The sequence below is a fragment of the Poromitra crassiceps genome (genome assembly GCF_964638095.1).
Source record: "Poromitra crassiceps genome assembly, chromosome: 1".
In the NCBI taxonomy this organism is placed as follows: Eukaryota; Metazoa; Chordata; class Actinopteri; order Beryciformes; family Melamphaidae; genus Poromitra; species Poromitra crassiceps.
The window spans coordinates 82,703,352-82,724,268 of NC_139623.1; the positions used below are offsets into that span (position 1 = coordinate 82,703,352).

A 20,917-nucleotide genomic window follows, 5' to 3' on the forward strand; every position below is an offset into this window, starting at 1 on the left:
AGGCTACAGAAAGTGTATGACCCCAGGACCAAAATAGTCATAGATTCTGTCATTGTGTTATTTATGGTTGGAATTCAGTGACAATATATTATTACCCTTTTTGCTGGGGACCCCTTGGAAACCTCTCAAGGACCCCACTTCTAACACAGCCTCGTTATTAAGTAGGCCTGCTACAGTAGAGTAGGCTATAACAGTTAGGCTACAGTAACTGTTAATTGACATACAGTGTTTGTGTTGAATAATACTGTAACCGGCTAATGATGGCTGTGCCTGGGTGTGCTCCCAAATTGAATACATGGAAGAGTTGGCTGTGTGTGTGTGTGTGTGTGTGTGTGTGTGTGTGTGTGTGTGTGTGTGTGTGTGTGTGTGTGTGTGTGTGTGTGTGTGTGTGTGTGTGTGTGTGTGTGTGTGTGTGTGTGTGTGCGCGTGCGTGTGTGCGTGTGTGTGTGTGTGTGTGTGTGTGTGTGTGTTGCCACTGCCAGCGGATGTGGTGGAAGTTTTGGTTTCGAAGTGCCCCCCCCCCCCACCCCTCCCCCCAACAAACACCACCCCGCGCCTGCCTGCCTGGGGTCGGGCTCGGGCGCATGTGTGGTGTTACTGCTGTGATGTGATGTGGAGCTGAGCCCAGCCGCATCCAGACGCACTGGCCTGGCCGCCCCGCCGCTGGCTGCAGCTCCCCCCTCATCTCATTTGGTGTTGGTGCGCAAAAATCTCCCAGCGCCACGACACGGACGGACGGACGGACGCGTTTTTTTTACCACAGCAACAAAAAAAGGCAAGAAAGAAGAAGAAGAAGAAGAAGTAGTAGAAGAAGAAAGGAAGAAGAACAAGAAGAAGAACAAGAAGAACAAGAAGAAGAAGAAGAAGAAGAAGAAGAAGAAAGCAGCACTGCGGGAGGAATACTACCAACCACGAAACACCGTCCGACCCAGACATGGATTTCTAATGGGCATCTTATTTTTATTAGCCTATTCTATTTGTTTACCCCGTGGTTTTATTTTGTTGTTGTTGGATTGGGTTTCTTCTCCCTTTTTTCTTCTATTATCCCGGGGTGTTCATTCAACCTGCTCGATGTCTCTCATCAGTTTCTAACCGAAACAAAATGAGGATTTCTTCTTGCGACCGGTTCCTATTGATATTCTCAGGCTTTTGGGGACTGACAATGGGTGCTTTCCCGAGCAGCGTTCAGATCGGTAAGTGCTTTAACGTTATTAATACCCGACCACAGAACGACATTAAACCAATCATGTGAGCACAGCGTATAGCTGGAGAAAGTAGAGAATGATAGAGAATGCCACTTCCATCTCGTTTTATCTTCTAAAATGACATGAAGAGAGTGTGTTCCCTCGATCCCCTGTGTTTTTAATGCACACCTTATTTAATGCGTTTTGTATCTGCAGGCTAGAGTGTGTATCCCAACGCGCTCCGCCACTGCAGCAGATCAGAGCAGGAAACTGTAGTAGGGTATAGTCCCAATGCAGCCTGCCTGCCTGGACATCTGCTCGCAGACAGACCCGCTCCACTCTGCAATACGACTCATATACTGTCATACTAGTCTCATATAGGCCTTTGCAGCTGCTGCAAGCTTTCTCTGTCCAGTTGCACTTTGTTTGTTGTTCCTTCCTTCCTTCCTTCTTTCCTTATGTCCTCTAATCTGCCTTTAATGGAACAATTTACATGGTTCCCAGGGGTCCTTGAAATCCTTGAAAGTTTGTGAATTTGAGAGGGGGAATCCTTGAACATTGTTGAAAAAAGACAAATTAGATGTGTCATTGAATGTGCTTGAATTTATAGATTTTGTGCAAGAAAATCAATTGTAGAAACAGCTTAAGTGTTCACATTCAAGCATCTCTCTTTAATTGTTGTCTGTGAGCTTCTGTAAAGCCTCATATAGTTCTCATACAAATTGTCAGTGTTGTAACAGTAATTAATCTTGATCTGTGCCTCAAACTATACCTTGAATTTGAGGGAATTTGGCGCCAGAAAGTCCGGTAACACTTTATAATAATGTTCAGCCGTAAGTCATTTATAAGCCTTTAGTTAATGGTGAACTAATCACTTACAAAACATGAATATACATTTGTAGATTATTAATAAATGCTATGTTAACATATCATAAAAAGCGTTGAAAGTCATCTATAAACCTTTAGTAAATGAAGTGTTCCTCACCTGTTATAAATGATGTGTAAATCATTTACAATTCATTTACAAGGCTTTCTGCATCCCCTAATCTAAAATGTAAACCATTCATCACACATAAATGTGTTACATACAAGCTCTGTCAAAATTGAAGCCAATGCAGAACTGCACTTAAACCTGCATTCTTTTGAATGGCCTGCAGGGGGCGAGCCATTGTTCTGTGGACTTCTGTTTTTTGACGCCATTTTGGCCATTGCCATCTTGGATCTCGACACAAGTCCAGGGGTTTCCCACAGACCATGGCCTGCTATTGGTCCGTGATCCGCGAGCTGTGTGATCAGTGGACAAGCGACCTGTCAACCACGCCCCAAAACATAGTCTGAAACTACAACATAGTCTGAAACATGCGATTGAGACCATAAATGCATTAGGAAAGTGTTTACTGAGGCCATACTTGAGGCTTCAAAACAGAAGTCCACAAACCAATGGGTCGCCCCCTGCAGGCAAAGAGGACACTTCCGCATTGGCTTCAATTTTGAAAAACAGAGTTACCCCCTTATATGTAACACATTTATGTGTCATGATTGGTTTACACTTTAGATTAGGGGATGCAGAAAGCCTTGTAAATTAATCGTAAATTATTATAAATGACTTAGGACTGAACGTTATTATAAAGTGTTAGCGAAAGTCCTTGAAAAGTCCTTGAATTTGATGTTGAACACGGTGTAGGAACCCTGAATTTGACAGTCTTTGTAATGGGGATGGATTCATGGCATTCATTTCACTGGCAGGCGGTTGATTTATAGGCAGGAGGGGAAACTATGACCTCCAGTTGGTGATCATCAGCAGGCAAACCATCACTTCTATTCACAAAAATAAATTGCATTTGCAGAAAAAATTAACTGTACTTATACAGTATGCATTTAAGCCGGAGAGATGCACCTCAGTTCTGGTGGGTCACCCTCACTCCGCTTTGTCCTTTGCTCTTAAGGGAAGTTGAAGCATGTCAGAATCAGTCAGGCAGATGAGAAATGACACGCTGTTCAAATGACTCCCATTGTCCATTAATATCGGTGTGATGCTACAGCGAGGTCAGAGGTCACCATCAGCCACAGAACAGCCTCACTGCAAAAACATTCCCATCTTAACAAGTCATTTAGTCTGTTGAGTCCTAAAAATTACATTTTGCCATAGCAAGTGAAAATCAGATACAATGTGCTCAAATCATGAATATTGTAGCAACTGGGTGCTGGATCCTTAAGTGGTACAGTAAATGTTCAAAAAAGGGGAAAGGACAGCACTCCACGTTGAAGACTTTATTGCCACGAGTGAAGAAATCTGCCTCTGGGGTGCGATCATTTCACCTGTTTCCAATGCACTTTCACTTGCTTCTATACACTCTTTACAAAAAGTCTCATATTTAGCCTTAAAATCTTTTTTTCTTAAGAGAAAAATTCTGCAGTGAGGTGACATAACCCCACTTGTTTTCAGTGCAGCTTCACACATTTTCTATAAATTAGTGTCAATATGTTGAAACCTAAGTTGCATCTCACCCCAGTGGCAGATACTTTCACTTGGTTGAAGAAAATTAAGATTTTTTGGAAGTCAATGTTAGATGTTAGATTTTGGAGATGGTACGGTTGGATTCCATAACCTGACGCTGACGGATGGTTTGTTTTCACATAGTCTCAACACCAGACCCATGAGAGAGTTCTTACGCTGATACACTATGTTCCTGCATGCTGCAGATCTCTCTCTGGGTCTGGGACACTTCTAGCTCCAAACTGGTGTTGCAATCCTGGCCAGTGATTGGTTTCCACCAATCAGTAACAACTTTAGCGATCAGGTGCACCCACCCAACCTGACATTGTTGACTTTTGAAAATGAACCACTCTCTCTCTTTTTGGTGATGCGACCTGTCAATCATTACATTTTGACGGCCCCCTTCCCTAGACCCACCCACAAAACAGCATCACTGACTCATGTAGTATGCGGAGCACAGCGATTAAACTATTTGAGTCTGGAGAGAGACTAGTTTTCACATAACCATCTCGGTCGCTCCTGAACCTGTTTCAAAGGGCAGGCACTTTCAAAAAATATCTGGCGGGTGATTGGGTGAACCATATGTCTATCATGTCTATCACAGGTTCTCTCTCGCTGGCGTCACACCAAAGCCCGCCCGTAGCTGCCTCATAGGACACTGATTGGTCTGAACCACTCACTGGTGGTTTGGATTCAAAGCAATAGATTGAAGCGTGGCAAGATGGATTTGTCGTGTGATCATGACCTTGCAGCTGCGTTGCAAGGTTAGGAATTTTGTGTGTTGCTCAAAGACACTTGATTAGCATGGCTGGTTTGAAGCCAGGTCTGTCTAACCAACCCGTTCTCACTCCCAACCCGTCAAAAACTGACATTCAGTCAGGAACCCTTGCCGTCACTTCCCAAAGAGAAAGATAGCCCCCTCCCATCAGAAATCAATGGTGCGGGTGAGGCGAGGGCTAGTCACGAGTCACGTGACCGCTAGTCACGTGACCGTGTCCCATCAGACACCGCTAGAGGTCGCCCAACGACAACCTCTAGCGGTCTTGAACATAACAGTCTGAGTGAGGTTTAAGTTAGAGCCCGACCGATACTTGATTTTTGGGGCCAATACCGATATTAGGGAAAGAGAAAATTCCGATATCGATATATCAGCCCATTTTCTTATAGACGGTTTTAACTTGACAACAGAAACATTCTTCTAAATTTAACCCCAGCTCACTTCCTGTTGCAGTGTTTTACAGAAGAAGAAAAAAGACATAAGGTGGAGGAGTGACCATTCTGTGAAAACTGTCTATGAGGGCTTTAGCAGCCGTTCTGCTCTACAGCCATTAACTCATTCATGGCCAGTTTAGGACTGCCAATATTTAGCACAGGCCAAAGATTTTCATAATTGTTGGTCATCTTTCAAGACCCACAGTAAATTATCTATTAGCACCAAAGTGATTTGCAATACGTCAAAATGAAGATGTACGTCTCTGGGTTCACCAGGAAAAAAAAAGTGAGCTTTTAGCATGTTCTGTACTCTACTTATAGCCATTTATATACACCCTGTTTTCACCAAAAAGGTCTCTCGGAGAAGAGAAACAGCAGAAAAGGCAATTTTTGTAAAAGACACAATCTCAGGCAGAACTCGCTCTCAATTCTTTTATTTTGAACTGTATTGACATCAGACATGTAAATATTATTCATTATGACACAAATGACAATATATATATATATATATATATATATATATATATATATATATATATATACATGAAGTGCTTTTTTTACATTCCACAACACAGTTTACTCAGTGTGAGTGAGTGTGCAGACAGACACACAGACAGACACACAGACAGACACACAGACACAGACACACACACACACACACACACACACACACACACACACACACGCACACACACAGAGAGAGAGAGTTCTGTCCACAGCTGCTGCTGGATCACACCTCCTTCCCCCGCAAATTAGCATAGGAGGGGAACACCAAACTGGTTTGAGATCAGCGTCTAGCCTCCTCTGCCTCTGCTGCATCGTTTTCCTCCTCTCGTTCGGGCTGGGACGAATGCTGCGACATACAATCCATGGCTGCGACACAGGAACGGGTCCGGCTTGGCTTTGGGACCAGGCGCTGGAACCGGATCGATCATGTTTGTCACGGGTTTGACTACTGCGAACAACTCAATCCAGGTTCGCCCTGCAGCAAGGCGAGCAGTGCAGCGCGCCGAGGGGCGTTTCAATGGCGTTTCTCCTCTCTACAAGGAAGCGCGTTTCTCTGTTTTTCCTCCTGCTCATTTCAAAACAACAGCTGCGGTATGTGTTTGATCGCGTGTTGTCGGCTTGCCTTTGAGGCTAGGGACCTGATAACATGTCACAGGCTGGGGAAGTGTTTGAACTACGCGCTGCACTAATAAAAACAAAAACACGTCAAACACGTCTTTGGCGTGGATGGCTATTCCTGATAACACGTCAAAGACGTCTTTGGCGGTGAATGAGTTAAGAGTTAATATATGTCAGTTTTATAAGTTTAGAAAAAAAATGAGATGGTCAAAGTAACCATTCAGATTACCCTTGTGTGCTCAGTTTATCAAAATAACGGCTATTTAGAAATCTGATTTTCGAAATCTGAAGAACCAGTACGAGTCAGTCACTTCAGCTGACAGAAGCCGGGCTCTGAGCAGAACGGCCGGGTGAACATAGCGGTGTCACAGGGGGAGAAAACGACCAAATTATATGATATGTGCATTGTGCAGCTCTGTGGTGATTAGCTAATGCCTCCGCATTCACAAGGTTTTTACTGAGAGCCGAATTATAGTAAGAGGTCTCCCAATGCTCTAAAACACCCGATCTTGGTAATGAAGACTAGTAAAAATACACTCAATAAAGCAGTTTGTTAAAACTCATGGTTTTTCCATCGGCGCGGCCTGGGGTCCTTCAGGCTAGAGCGAGGTGCTCGTCGCAGGTGTATGACGTGCAGCGCACAGGCCTCCTTGAGGCATCCTCCCTGCCCATGGTACGGCATGGTAGGATTGGCTTTTGCCACAGGAGGTTCTGGTGAGACGAAGGAGGTGCCCGGCCTGGAATCACCCCACCGGGCTTTAGACCTCCATGCACCGAAGGTCTCACAATACTGCGGTGTAGCACTAAACTCTATTGCAGCGGATTGGGCGTGATCAACCCTTCCGCGGGCAACGTTGCAGACAGAGTAGGAAGGCTGATCCGTGAGCGGCTGCTTCTGGGACGCGGGTCGGGGTCGTAATCGGCCTCGGCTGGGTCTACTGGGCGAGGGTGTATGATGTTGACAGACCCAAAACACCCCACGACCCCAGTTAACATCACTGATGACGCATCCCAGCGCATGCAGTAGTATGTATACTTGAACCGAAACCCCTGGCTCCCCCTGGCCAGTGACACTTGGGAATAGACTAGGTGACAACCAAGTATAGTTTGGTGACAAGCTGGAGAGACAGTTGACGGTCGGAGAGACGGCATCCGGTACGGGATGGGTTTTAGCACCCCAGCCTGGCTCTCTCGTGAGGGAGAAATCCACAAACGCTACGGATCAGCCTCCTGAAAATCTGCGTAAACATCGGCGCGGCCTGGGGTCCTTCAGGCTAGAGCGAGGTGCTCGTCGCAGGTGTATGACGTGCAGCGTACAGGCCTCCTTGAGGCATCCTCCCTGCCCATGGTACGGCATGGTAGGATTGCCTTTTGCCACAGGAGGTTCTGGTGAGACGAAGGAGGTGCCCGGCCTGGAATCACCCCACAGGGCTTTAGACCTCCATGCACCGAAGGTCTCACAATACTGCGGTGTAGCACTAAACTCTATTGCAGCGGATTGGGCGTGATCAACCCTTCCGCGGGCAACGTTGCAGACAGAGTAGGAAGGCTGATCCGTGAGCGGCTGCTTCTGGGACGCGGGTCGGGGTCGTAATCGGCCTCGGCTGGGTCTACTGGGCGAGGGTGTATGATGTTGACAGACCCGAAACACCCCAGTTAACATCACTGATGACGCGTCCCAGCGCATGCAGTAGTATGTATACTTGAACTGAAGAACTACACACATCAATATCTTCTTTACCGTTCTGTGGTTTTACAGTGATGAAAAAATAATTGTTTCCCTATATATACTATATATATTCTGCATACAGGTTACTATATGGTAGAATTATGCTTGCATACATAATACCAAAATCACTTCAGGGGAGTTTCAAGTAAAGTAACATTTTGCTTTGTAGGCAAAACAAAAGTAAAATTAAATCAAAAGGGAACTTCCTAACTTATTGGCTGGAATAATATTCAGACAAGATAATAATATGCTGTAAGCACTAAAGCAGGAGTTTGCAGCAGTGGGCAACAGAATTAGAGAATGTATGAGGCCAGTCCTGAAATTCCATCAATTCGAAAGTCCGCAGGGGGGCGCACGTCAGGTCCGGAAGTGACGACACGTACATTGGCTCCAATGTAAAAATGAGCCGACTTCTCTCTCGTTCTGTGTCTTAAATAAACATTTTCCGAATGAGATTATGGTCTGAATAAACAATTTCAAGTCTTTTTCATGCTCTCCTGGGCTCCGTTTTCTAAATTATGGTCCCATTTCGAGTAAAAGAGCAGATAGAAATTGTAACTTTGGGGGCGGGATTTTCCTTGATTGACACCAGCCACAGGAAACCAGATGATCCCAACCAGTTGCCAAGGCAGGCTAGCTAGCTAGCTAGCAACGTAGCCAGAGATTAAAAGTAAAATACCAATAACAGCGTTACCTTTATGATCTTTTAATGATTTTAGTAGACACACGTAACAGTATAGATCCCCGTTATGAGGTCTGTTGATCAAAAGAACACCTAAACGCTATATCGAAATCGGGTTTTAGTGGACGGGCAGCGACCATACAAGTTGGGGCTTCAGAGCTGATCTGCGGCTAACTAGCTAGCAACGTAGCCAGAGATTAAAACTAAAGGTCTGTTGATCAAAAGAACACCTAACGCTATATCGTTATGTAATGTGACTTGTGACATTATCACATTTCAATAAATATAACGTTTTTGCACATTTGAATGCTGCTGGTCGTTTGTTTAATGCTGTATATATTGGACATTTAAAGCTGATACTAGGGCTGGGTCGGTTTGAAAATTTTAAAACCGGTTCGATATTGCCGTCTAAACCGGATCGAACCGGTATACCGATTTTTTTTGTAATTAATTTTTTTTTTTTTTTTTCTTTTTTTTTTTTTTTCAAGCAGGGCTCCCGAGTGTGGCCCATAACTGTCTGTAGTGCAACTTCAGTCCACCTGATAGCGATAATACACCTCTAAGCTGGTATTGTCAACCAGCAATGATACTGAATAAAAAGAAGCAGGACACCTGTGTAACAAACACACCCTGTATTTATTTCTCATAACTATTCAGCTCAACTTTTCTTCTAAACATCAAAATAATAAATGAAATAAGACTTCTGCCTATAGTGCAACTTGAGAAAAGGCTAATAAAAACACAAGCAGTGCAATCAGAATGGATTGGCTTACAGCTGAGCTGCCTTATAAACTTCAAAACTCACAAATTCACACAATATAGGGCCTAGGCATGGGTCGGTTTGAACATTTTGAAACCGGTTCGATATTCCCCAAAAAAACGTATCAAAGCGGCTGCAGTTGGTGGCGATAATGCACCTCTAAGCTGGTATGCTGCCAACCAGCACGAACACTGAATACAAATAAGCAGAACCTTTTAACTGTAACAACACACTGTTTTTATTTCTCATAACTATTCAGCTTAACTTTTCTTCAAACATCAACATAATAAACAAAATAAGACTTTTGCCTACTAGTGCAACTTGAGAAGAGGCTAATACGAACAATAGTGCAATCAGAATGGACTGGCAAATTTTTTTTTTTTTTTTTTTTTTTTTTTTTTTAGGTTTTTTCGGTTTGCACGTGATCAAACCGGTTTGGGCTCGTATACCGAACCGAACTGGTAAAACCGGAAATCGACCCATGCCTAGCTGATACACAATTGTGTTGAGGTAATTCCGCAAAGCTCAGTTAAAAATATAACGTGTAACACCAATGGAAGGATGGGTAGCATTAGCTAACGTCATCCAGGCTATAAACGTAAGGCTATTATAAAGTTATGAAACGCTGATTCAGACGTTACAATAATATGACATAATATGAGCCAGTTAGCCTAGCTAGAGAGAGTAATTTCAGACCACCAGATATCACCATATTTCATTTCAATAAATATAAAGCATTCGTTGATTGAAGCAGACTCAGACTGCTGGTCGGTTAAGTTTCTCCGTCGTCCTGTCCTCTGGTCCAATCTTCGGTTCATAGTTTGTGTTCACTCGACATCAACAATCTTATACATGATAATATACAACAAGGCTATCTTTGTTGACAATGTTTATTGACAAAAGCATTAAAACAAGCAAATATAACAATATTCTCCGGTCACTGGCAGATACTAGCTACAATTGTTCAAAGCAAATCTCTCATGTCAGCATTTGGCTTGTGTGTTATTGCAATTTCCCATGTTGAAACAACTGATCAGCAGTAACGTGTAGTTTAGCGTTAATCTCAGGAGAACAGAATATTATAGCTTTGATCTTCACAAATCATGATCCTCTGTTGTGTAGTTTAGCGTTAATCTCAGGAGAACAGAATATTATAGCTTTGATCTTCACAAATCATGATCCTCTGTTGTGTAGTTTAGCGTTAATCTCAGGAGAACAGAATATTATAGCTTTGATCTTCACAAATCATGATCCTCTGTTGTGTAGTTTAGCGTTAATCTCAGGAGAACAGAATATTATAGCTTTGATCTTCACAAATCATGATCCTCTGTTGTGTAGTTTAGCGTTAATCTCAGGAGAACAGAATATTATAGCTTTGATCTTCACACATCATGATCCTCTGTTGTGCGTGTCCCATCTGGTACTGGACGGCGGCTACCCCTGGAAGAAACTAATTAGACACTGTTAATCACTGTATAACGTTAACGTTTGCTTACCCAACACTACGTGCGATTGGTAAATACTGTAAATGCAGAGGTGGATAAACTATCCAGAGGAGTTGAACCCTTGTTCCCCCTCATCTAACGTTAGCTAGATATATAACGCTATAGCTGGTAGATCATATGAGTATGCTTTGAGTCTGCCTCATCTCAAAGAGGTAACCTAGGTAAACAGAACTGCGTTTGTTTTCTGTCTACGTCCGAATCTGTGCAGCATGCAATACTGTTACGTTGTATAACGTTAACTTATGCTACTCTAGTCTAACGTCCTCCTGTAATGACAAATGGACATGTAGCTAGCGTTAATGTCATGCTATGCAATTAGCGTTACGTTAGAAAATAAGATTACCTCGATTTTGTGGAAGATGCAAGCGGCAGGCTGGTGACGCCGCGCGAGGTCTGGAGGAAATAATACTCTGGTTTTTCTTCGGGCTACTGTATTCACTGTGAGAGCAATGGAGCAAGGCTAGCAATAGCAACTAACGTTAGCAACATTTGTTAGCCAAGCTAACGGCTAGCAGGGAAAATAACATGAACAAGATGGATGCCGTGGCGGAGGAAACCCTCCCCCGAGTCCCGTCCACGCTCACGCCCTTTCCTGTTTTCCCGGCTCCAGGTTTGAACAGATTTCCCACAATGCAACAGGAAAATCCATTCATCCAATCAAACGAAATCAAACAATATCGGGAAATGAGCTTCATTTTGCCGTGTCAAAAACATATAGCTAAGGTGGTCCATTATATTTACTGTCAATGGTTTGCAGTCAACTAGTTGAAATTAATATGTGGCAGTATTTGTGGGGGTCAAAATCTATGTAGGGTGTACCACCACAAATAGATCAGTGTATGGGAAACACTGACTATTAAATTGTGTGACTAGAAAAACACCAATAAATCTGAGAAAATATACTTTAATTTTGAACAACAGCACTACAACGGTGGCATTACAAATGGTATTATGAAATTATTGTGGGGAAAAAACAAGAATGCCACTTTTTTTCATGAACTTTAAGCAGAAAATTAAAAAATAGTTTTAAAGCAAAAATAAATAATAAATAAAGATCATTTTAACATTGGCTCAACCAGCCTATCTTACTGACCACCAGGGGTGACCACCATGGATTTGGAGAGAGAACCGCCCCTGGTTAAACATACTGTAAATTATATTTACTCATTGTCAGCCGTACGCAATGTTATTGACTTTGAAAGTTACTAGCATAGCTTTCTGGCTGCGGACTATTGCGTCCCGTTGCTAAGGTTCGTCCTATTTACTGGAGCAGTGAACAATGTTTCCATTGCACGAGAAGCTGGCGGGATGGTAATGATTGTGCCTGGTATTAGTTGGTTGCCCATGTAATGGACATCTTGTGGCTACTTAACATTTACATAGCAAAGAAAATATCAATGTTTCCCCTTGAACAGCTGAGAAAGTGGTGGACACTGTAAATAGTTAGCACTCTGAAGATGATACAATTCACTTGCCTACTGAATATGTGGCGGTAATACAACATTTAAGGATGCCAGCCAACTGCCATAAAACACAGAAGAAGAAGAAGCTGAGAAAACGGAAGTTCTGTGGGGTTTGCAGGCTGTTGCGCAACACACAGGTGAAAACCGTCTCTATTATATACTAGGCTCGAGGGCTGCAAGCCGCGCTGTTGCTAACATTATCTCAGCTTGTTTCAAAGCTTTGGATTCATCCGTGTTCATCGTTCACAAGGTTTCTACTGCAAGCTGGATTATACTAGAGTCCCTCCTCTCCTAAACAAATGGACTCGGTAATTAAAACGGGCAAAAAGCACTAAATGAACAGTTTGTTAAAACCAATGGAGTTCAGTGGATACAAGACGTCAGCGAGTCGAGCTGTTTACTTGGTTCCTCTAACGTAACTAACGTTACCTTATAAGATCAAGACCTCCGATGACTAAAATCATTCATCCAGTCAAAAGATATAGGGTCTGTCTGAAACTCAAGTGAGCTCCTATCACCTAGCTACCTAACTAGATACTTGATTAATTAGGTAACTAATTTTAATATAGGTGGATGAAAAATAATTCGTTTCAGACGTCCTCATGCTTGAAGGTAGCATTGCACGCGACAGGTCGCACTGGTGCTGTTTCCATTGAATATACAAGATTTTTTCTGACCAAGATTGATCAAGTTGAATCCCAAAGCATTTGGCAATAAATTTGTATAAAACGGCATGGCTGGGGGCTGTTTTCTCTAACGTTATACTACTTTTATAATCCAGAAAGGTTGAGGCTTCACAGGCTACCGTGAACACTTTTAATTTGAAGGCGAAAAAGGGAAATGGTACATATGAACTGATAGAATTGACAGACCAGTGTCAATTCAATCTACGAATACACCATTTCCCCTTTCCGCCTTCAAATTAAAAGCGTAAAACCCAGCGAACGAAAATGTTACAAACGCTACAAATGGGAAGTAATGACAGCTTATCATTTAATAAAGCACAGTTAAAACAAACTCCACTTACACTTGAAGGTTTGCAATGCTGCTATCATCCTGGCTTGGGGGCGGGCGGAGCGAGTTCTCTAACGTTATATTAGCAACCTAACTAGCGGCTGCTGTCCAGAACACCGTCAGGTAAGATGCTTCCTACTATTGTTCAAAAGTGACTTTCCTGACACTGTACAAACATCTGACTGCACTAAATTTAAGTAAAGGCTGACGTTATTGACTATTCTAGAATAAAAATGAAAAGAAAGTGAAATATGTTTGTTATTTAGCCAACAATTGTTTCACTTTTTTCTGATGTGGTTGGCTTTGTGGGCGTCGCCATTAGGGGCTCGCTGGGCTTGCTTCGTTCTTCTTCGTCAGTTGTAAGAGTCGCAAGGTATCATGGGATACCCTAACCCACCAAAGTGTGCATGGTATGGTTCCTCGAAAATTATCCATAACCAGGTACCTAGAAAGGTTGCAAATTCAGTGAACTTATGTATCAAACTGGTTTCAGACAGCCTAATTACAACTTCTTACCTAGAAATGCCACATATAAAGCTCGTTCACTTGAGAATCAGACAGGCCCATAGTTAAAAACGACCAATATCTAAAAAATGACAGTGATGTGACTTGAAAAACTAAGAAAATAGTCCAGAATTGACCGGAGATCCAAGTAACAGCTGGCGCTCTGTGATGACATCATCGACATAAAGCGAGTCGCTGAAACGGTCCACGTGATTGATATAATATAATGAAATTATGGATTTCTCTGGGTTTGAGCACTTTTGAAAACATTTGGGATAATGTAAGTGCACAACTAAAGAATATATATAACATAGGTGTACTCGTTTTTAGATATTTTAATGCTATAATAATATAATGATAATGTTAAAGGTTACATCATTTATTGCATCTTTAATTGCCCTAAGGCTGATTGCCCTAAGGCTGAGGCATAGTTCAGTAATGATGTCAGCAGTGATGATGTCATCAGTGATTATGTCATCAGTCTGAGGCTCACGAGAGAGACTGAGGGAGAGAGAGGGGGAGAGAGACTGAGGGAGAGAGAGGGGGAGAGAGACTGAGGGAGAGAGAGGGGTGGAGAGAGACTGAGGGAGAGAGAGAGGGAGACGCGTTACGACCGAGCTGCGTATGCGAGCTGCAGGGCCAGCTCGGCAGGCAGCAGGATGGGATAGCCCGTGCAGCGGGCGAGCCTGGGAATCGAGCATGCGAGATGCCTAGTTGTCCAAAATGACATCAGTGCACAGAAACAAAGTATAGGTGAAAGTCGCAGTAGAGAGAAGGGGTAGGAGTGGTGGACCCTAGTGATGTGCGGGTCAGCGTTTTTTAACGCCCGCACCAACTCAACCCGTCATTGGAGCCAGCCCGCAGCCCCGTTAAAATATCTGAAATTGCCCAACCCAACCCAAACCAGCAGCCCGCAAACGGTCAATTTAATGTAATATGTCTCTGGAGCGCAGCAGAGCTCTCCAATGTGTCCAAACTCGTCTCTCTCCTTCTCTCTCTCACAGACAGACACACACATGCATGCCGGTGCGCGACTGGACAACAGTTTTAAAGCTCTGGATGCGTTGCGCGGCTGCTTTCATGTCGTTGAGTTCTTTCTGCTTCGTCGGCGTTACAAACTCAGCTATTATTATTATTATTATTATTATTATTATTATTATCGGTCTTGCCTCAATTAATCCAAGGTCTTCAAATGGAAGTAGAAGGTAGAGGTAGGCTACAGAAACATTTCTTATTCCTTCCAATTTCTTTTAATTACCTCATGCGCTCTCAATTGGTCACGTAGCCTACTCACATTGCAGTAAAGTTGACAAATAGATCACAGTCGAGTCCACACAGAAAATATGCAGTGGCAGTCGTTTTATGGACACTTCAAATAATAATTACAGCGAATAATCCTTCCAAAATTAACAAATTTACCACGAGAGGGAGGGGGTTGTGGCCACATTTACCACTGGTACAGGGTTGTGGCACGAGGCGAAGCCGAGTGCTATAAACCCTGTACCAGTGGTAAATGTGGCCACAAACCCCGACCTCGAGTGGTAAATTTGTTTTCTACAACAGCTACCAAATAATATAAAAAATACACAATTGTAACATCCAATTCATTATTTACAATCATTACTGGTTTCAGAATACATTTATCCTTCCGCCACAGAATATAGTTCCATACACAAGATCAATGATTGCACTAAACATTTAGTTGCCTTTGAGCCAAAAAACAACTACCGTAACCTATTCCTTAACGGGATTCACAGTTATTGATACATTGCCTGTAAAAGTACAGTTATTTAAACAGTTATCTAAAGCAGCCCGTTTTGGTGGTGGTGTGTTGATATCTGGTGACGGCAGAGGGCGTTTGTTTGTTTGACAGTCCCAGGTTCGGGGTCCGGGCGCTAGTCCGACCTCCCGCTAGTCCGACCTCCCGCTAGTCCGAACTCGTGACAACTCAAGCTCAGCCAGTTCTCTCTCCCCAATTTCACCATGTCGTTCTTTGTTCACTTCACCTTCATCTTCATCTAACCACTGCTCAAAACTTAATCCACCCAGTAAATCAAACGTTACTACGAAATCGGACATTTCCTTGTGTTAGAGATCGGCCATTTCCTTGTTAGAGATTTGCAGACTGACAGGCTAACAATGGGCGGAGTCAGCACAGGGAGCGGAGTCAGCATCAGGGAGCGGAGTGATACTGCGGTTGGAGCCGAACTGTAGATTGTTGGCCTATTTACCACTGTTGCTAGCCAATCAGAATCCAGTATTCACTCATGCTGTTGTAGAATGTTTGTTTTGAGACCACATAGGCTACCTCATTTGAAGCGTTACTAGTGCAGCAGGTGCACTGCAGACGGCTTCAGACTCGCTGATTGTGTGCACATGTGAGAGAGTTCACGTCTTAATAAAGGGTTACTCTGCGTGTTTCACTGCTCTAACTTGAGGAGAAACTAACTGCTCTAACTAAATTATTTAATAATGTTGCTTTGTCACGTTCTGAGCCTGCCCCGCCCGCACCCGCGATATTTTCACAATTTGCCAACCCAAACTGCGTGCGGGGCGGGCCAGCCCATGGGACCCGGCGGGTTCTGGGTGACCCGCGCATCACTAGTGGACCCGTAGTGTTCCCGACTTGTAACTTTATCATCACGAGAGATCTGGTTAACCTTCAACCAAGTTGCTTTTGTTGCCTAACCCCAACCAAGTTGTTTTGCTTGCCCAAACTTAAACCGCTGATTCGAGCCGTCAGGCTCCCGTAAGATGTTACCAGGCTGAACCGAGCTGGTAGCCTTGAGTTGTGGCTCCGCAACTCGCTACCAGGATGAGTTGCTCTGCCCCAGCTCAGGGAAGTAGCGGTGGCTGCCGCAAATGACTACTGGGCCAAGTTGCTCTGCCACCCAGCCCGGGTAAAAAGTATTATAAAGTGATGGAAAGGGTTCCTGACCTAAGTGTTGGTCTAACTGTAATGCCAACCTGTCCATTAGACATTTTCAAGTCAAAATTGTGCTCTTGTTTTAAGCAAAAAACACCATTGTGATTGAGTGGTTCCTCATAGTACCTCTGGTATTTCAGACCCAAATAAAACATTTGAGATTGGAGTTTTATTGTACAGTTATCACGCATCTTATCTACTCCAGTTTGAGATAACAGCATCGCTGCCAATGATGGCAACCACTGGTAATGTAATAGTTGTCTGCGTTAACCTCATTAAGCCACTAAAAGTGTCATCATATTTCCCATCTCCACAGTTAGCAGGCCTCTCTACATGGCAAAATCCTGCATTCATTTAAAAATCAACACTGTGCCTGTGTTTCTATCAGTCTACCCAGAGTCACATCAGCTGTAGTGGACAAACAGCTCTCCAATCAAACAATCAACTCCAAATAGCTGTCACTGAAAAATCAACACTTATTAACACTGGAGAATATAGTAACAAGTGCACAAATATAATCATGGCAAATCCCTGCTATCTCATTCCGACACGAGGAATATGTGCACAGAAAAGCTTCTGAAAGGTATATGCATGGGGGGGGGGGTGATGGAGCCTATCCCACCATGCATTGGGTTGAAGGCAGGGAGGCAAGACTCCCTCAAACCGACATGAAGAGGTTCTTCAAAGGTCTTGTAAGGATTTAAGGAGTTTCTTTAGAGGAATCCGGAGTCTTTCAGTGGCTTCTAAAGAGGATCATAACATCAAACAAACAACAACAGTGTAATGTTGCCATTTACGTTTGTATACAAGGTGATCTTGGTGGGGCAAAAAATGGACAAAAATGGCAAAAGAGGCCAACTCCTGAGTTGTGTGGTCTCTTTAGCAGGTTCAATGCACACTTGTTTAGGAGGGAGTTTTAGAAAGAGAAAGTAGGAAAGAAAGAAAACTGCAGAGTCGACGCATTTCAGCCAAGTGGCCTTCATCAGGACAGATTCAGGATCCTAACATCGTCTGAATTGCGGGTGCAAAGTGTCCGGAAGTCGTGACCCACCAAGAGTTCAAAGTTCGAGGCAGCAAGGTCAAACTGGGAAAACAGGCTCTTTGGAAGTGCAAGAATCTCATGGTTTTCCAACCCACGCTGGCGTGGCATTCATGATTCTTCAATATCACTTGTTTTTTTTTCCCCCTTCTCATTTCTCAAGAATCGTCCTGTGAGCATTTGTAGCATTTGTAGCATGAGTCAATGGGAAAAGAACTCTGCATGCACTCAAAATCGTATGGAAATCATATGGCTCCACTGGCTTCATAAAGGAGTGATATGCCTGTTGTGGCTGTTAACGACTCCATTTTATGTGGAATGGATAGTTCAAATAATATATTTTGTACTATTGAAAAAAAAGCAAAACCACATTTTTTCAAGAAAATACTTTTGAGCTCTGCTGCACAGAACGGCCGCGGCCGAATTACGGTACCTTCCGACCGCCGGTGTCACATATGATCAACTTTCCCTTTAAAAATGTCAGCCATAAAAAGTATCTCATCCTCATCATAGAACTTTACCCCTAACTTAGATTTTCAAATGTGAAACAACCAAAATCCAACCTCAAACTGAATTTTTAAATGTTATTTCCATGACCATGAACAAGTTGAGTCCAGATTTATGGATATGAACAACACTTATCGTAAGGTAAAAAATAAAAATCTTATGATCTGTGATGCCAAAGAAGCATCACTTTCAGTATCTGCTCCAGCATAGGATACTCTTTGGATCCAAGAGAAATAGGAGAGAATAACATTTTATGGTCCATCACTACAGGCATTAATATAAAGACAATTTTTTTCATGCATAAAACATTTTCATTTCCAAAATATTGTTATGGGCCTTCAAAAACCTGTATCAGTCCAAACCTAGTTCAGTGGTTCAGTTTAATTTAACTGCAATTTAATTGGCTGTAAGTTAGCCCAGTTAGGAGTCTATTATTCTGTCTTACGGTGGATTTGCCCAGTATTTGCATTTTGTCAAAGCGTTTTGTGTTTTCCATGTGGTGTTCACTGGACCTCCTTGCTAAGGTATACGTGCTAAGTGTTCTCCTCTCTGCCTGTCCATGCAGGCGGTCTGTTCATCAGGAACACTGATCAGGAGTACACTGCCTTCCGCCTGGCCATCTTCCTGCACAACACCAGCCCCAATGCCTCGGAAGCCCCCTTCAACCTGGTGCCTCATGTGGACAACATTGAGACGGCCAACAGCTTCGCCGTCACCAACGCCTGTAAGTCTGTTCTAAGCAAAGACATGAGGGAAATAACTATTTAAAGGTGTACAAGCCACTGTGAGTGTGTGCACGTGTGTGTGTGTGCGTGTGTGCGCGCGCTTGTGTGTCCATTGATTTATGCTACATACATGTATACAGTATGTGTGCGCATAGTAAAACTGTAAAGCTGTTACACTCTGCCAGTTCAAATCTGACTTGTGTGGACCCCTATGCTCTGGTGATTGTTGGTGAGATCTCTGGTGAAATCTCTCTTTCTCTCTCTCTCTCTCTGTGTCTCTCTCTGCACGTAAAAGACTATAAAACACTACTAGCCCCATGTCTTTGACTATATATTGTGTGATCTGGTGTTAGAAAAAAATCAATGGCTAAATTAAGCAGAGAATGAAGTGCTGTCATGCGTTTGTTTGGTTGTGCGTGAGTGCGTGCGTGCGTGTGCGTGTGACAGTGTTTGTAGGTGTGCACGCTTGTATATGTCTTATGTATATCCAGAGAGATATAATCTACTTGAATAATTGATGTAACTTACTATACTAGGGAGTAAAGTAAGATCTGGCATATTTACAATTAAACAGTCATCCTGGGCTTAATGTGCCGTACATACAGTATACGAGGAATCAGCTTGACGTCACAACAACAACAAATCACCACAAATCCCCCGGACAACAAGTATGAGTTGTGCCAAACAAATGTTAATATCTCAAAAACTATACATGACATCGCTTATACTTTGACATTCTGAGTGAGAGCAGAAGTAGCTCAAGAGTTTGATGTATGATATTTGCATGTCGTGTTAAAGTTTTTAAAATATACACCAGCCAGCCTTGAGTGCTGGAGTGAGCACTCAAGGCTGGCTCCATAGGGTCCCATTGGCGTTTTCCCCTGGAAACGCAGTTTGTTTACCAAAATGCTGCTCGACTGATCCTTCGTATAGGTTTGTTGTTTTGAACTCAAAATGTTTTGGCTTATACCTGTGAGATCAAGTCGCCTTCATCAGCATTGAACGCTGATGAAGGCGACTTGCTGAAACATCTACGTTGACCTGGCGGAGGAGAGTGCCCTCTAGTTAAACATGTGCAAATAATCTAATTTGGATGAGAGCTTGTGAAACTGTGATGTTCAAGCATGTCATTTGTGATTACTAGAGCAGAATCAAATGGAGATAATATCGTGATAATGTTTTCTGCCCCATGATGCCCCCCATTTTTGTATTGCAATATGTTGAATTTAAATAATAATAACAATATTAATATTAATAATATTAATATTAACAATAATAATAATATTAACACATTCACTGCCAGCCGTTTTTTTTTTACTGTAGGTAGCTTCTGCCAAGGTTTTTTTTTGAGGATTCTGGCTCATCTTTCAACAGCCGAGGATTATTTTCTGCTAAGATTTTGTGAACACAAAATATCTCAAAAGAACTAATAGAATGTGTGCTTTCTCTGTCTAAAAGAGTTAGTTTGTAGAGTTAGTAGTTATGTAGGCATTAGCACTTGAATACAGCATGGTTTCAGCGTCTGAAAATTTAAGCTGAGAAAAATGCCTTTTTGTGAAATTCGATAGAACAGTCACTTTAACCATTCATTTTTGGCATCAGTAAGACGTCAGACATCTAAACAATAGTTTTGAACAGTAATTTCCTCCATAACAGCAGGAAACCCCCCTCTCCTTCAAACTCCTCCCTCCGTGTGTGTTCTCCTCCTGCCTCCCTGGCTCTGCAGCGGGCGTGTCACAAGCGAGTTGCTGCTGCTGTTGCTGCCTGTCTGCTGGCGGCCGCTCTTTGGGCGAGTCTGGATGGGCTCGCTCGTTTCTTGGGGTTTCGGTTGAGAGCTTTGATGAAGCTTTTGCGATTCTGGTCTTATTTATGCTGCGTGTTTCAAAGTGTGTTCCACCCGTAATCTATTATGCAAATTTGCAATCCCCCACCGCTAGCTCCCTGCGCGAAAGCGAAAGTGTTTTCGCCAATCCATTTTCATGAGAATGGCTTCCTCACGCGGCTGTTTTTGCTTGGCTTTCTCGGTCGGTAAAATAGATTATACA

The 20,917-nt window shown here is 43.0% G+C and overlaps 1 protein-coding gene across 2 annotated transcripts in view; it reads left to right on the forward strand.

The window, feature by feature from the left end:
• Window positions 1–1,096: 1,096 nt before the first annotated feature.
• The window catches only part of gria4b (glutamate receptor, ionotropic, AMPA 4b), a gene marked incomplete at both ends in the record, with an annotated part of 268,460 nt that continues 248,639 nt past the window's right edge, over window positions 1,097–20,917 (forward strand). Inside the window, 2 exons of one of the 2 annotated variants that reach the window (XM_083647736.1) lie at window positions 1,097–1,193; window positions 18,713–18,871. In XM_083647736.1, coding sequence (XP_083503862.1) covers window positions 1,103–1,193; window positions 18,713–18,871 — 250 coding nt within the window. The remainder of the gene's footprint in view (window positions 1,194–18,712; window positions 18,872–20,917) is intronic. The other variant, XM_083647737.1, reaches the window with a different exon arrangement.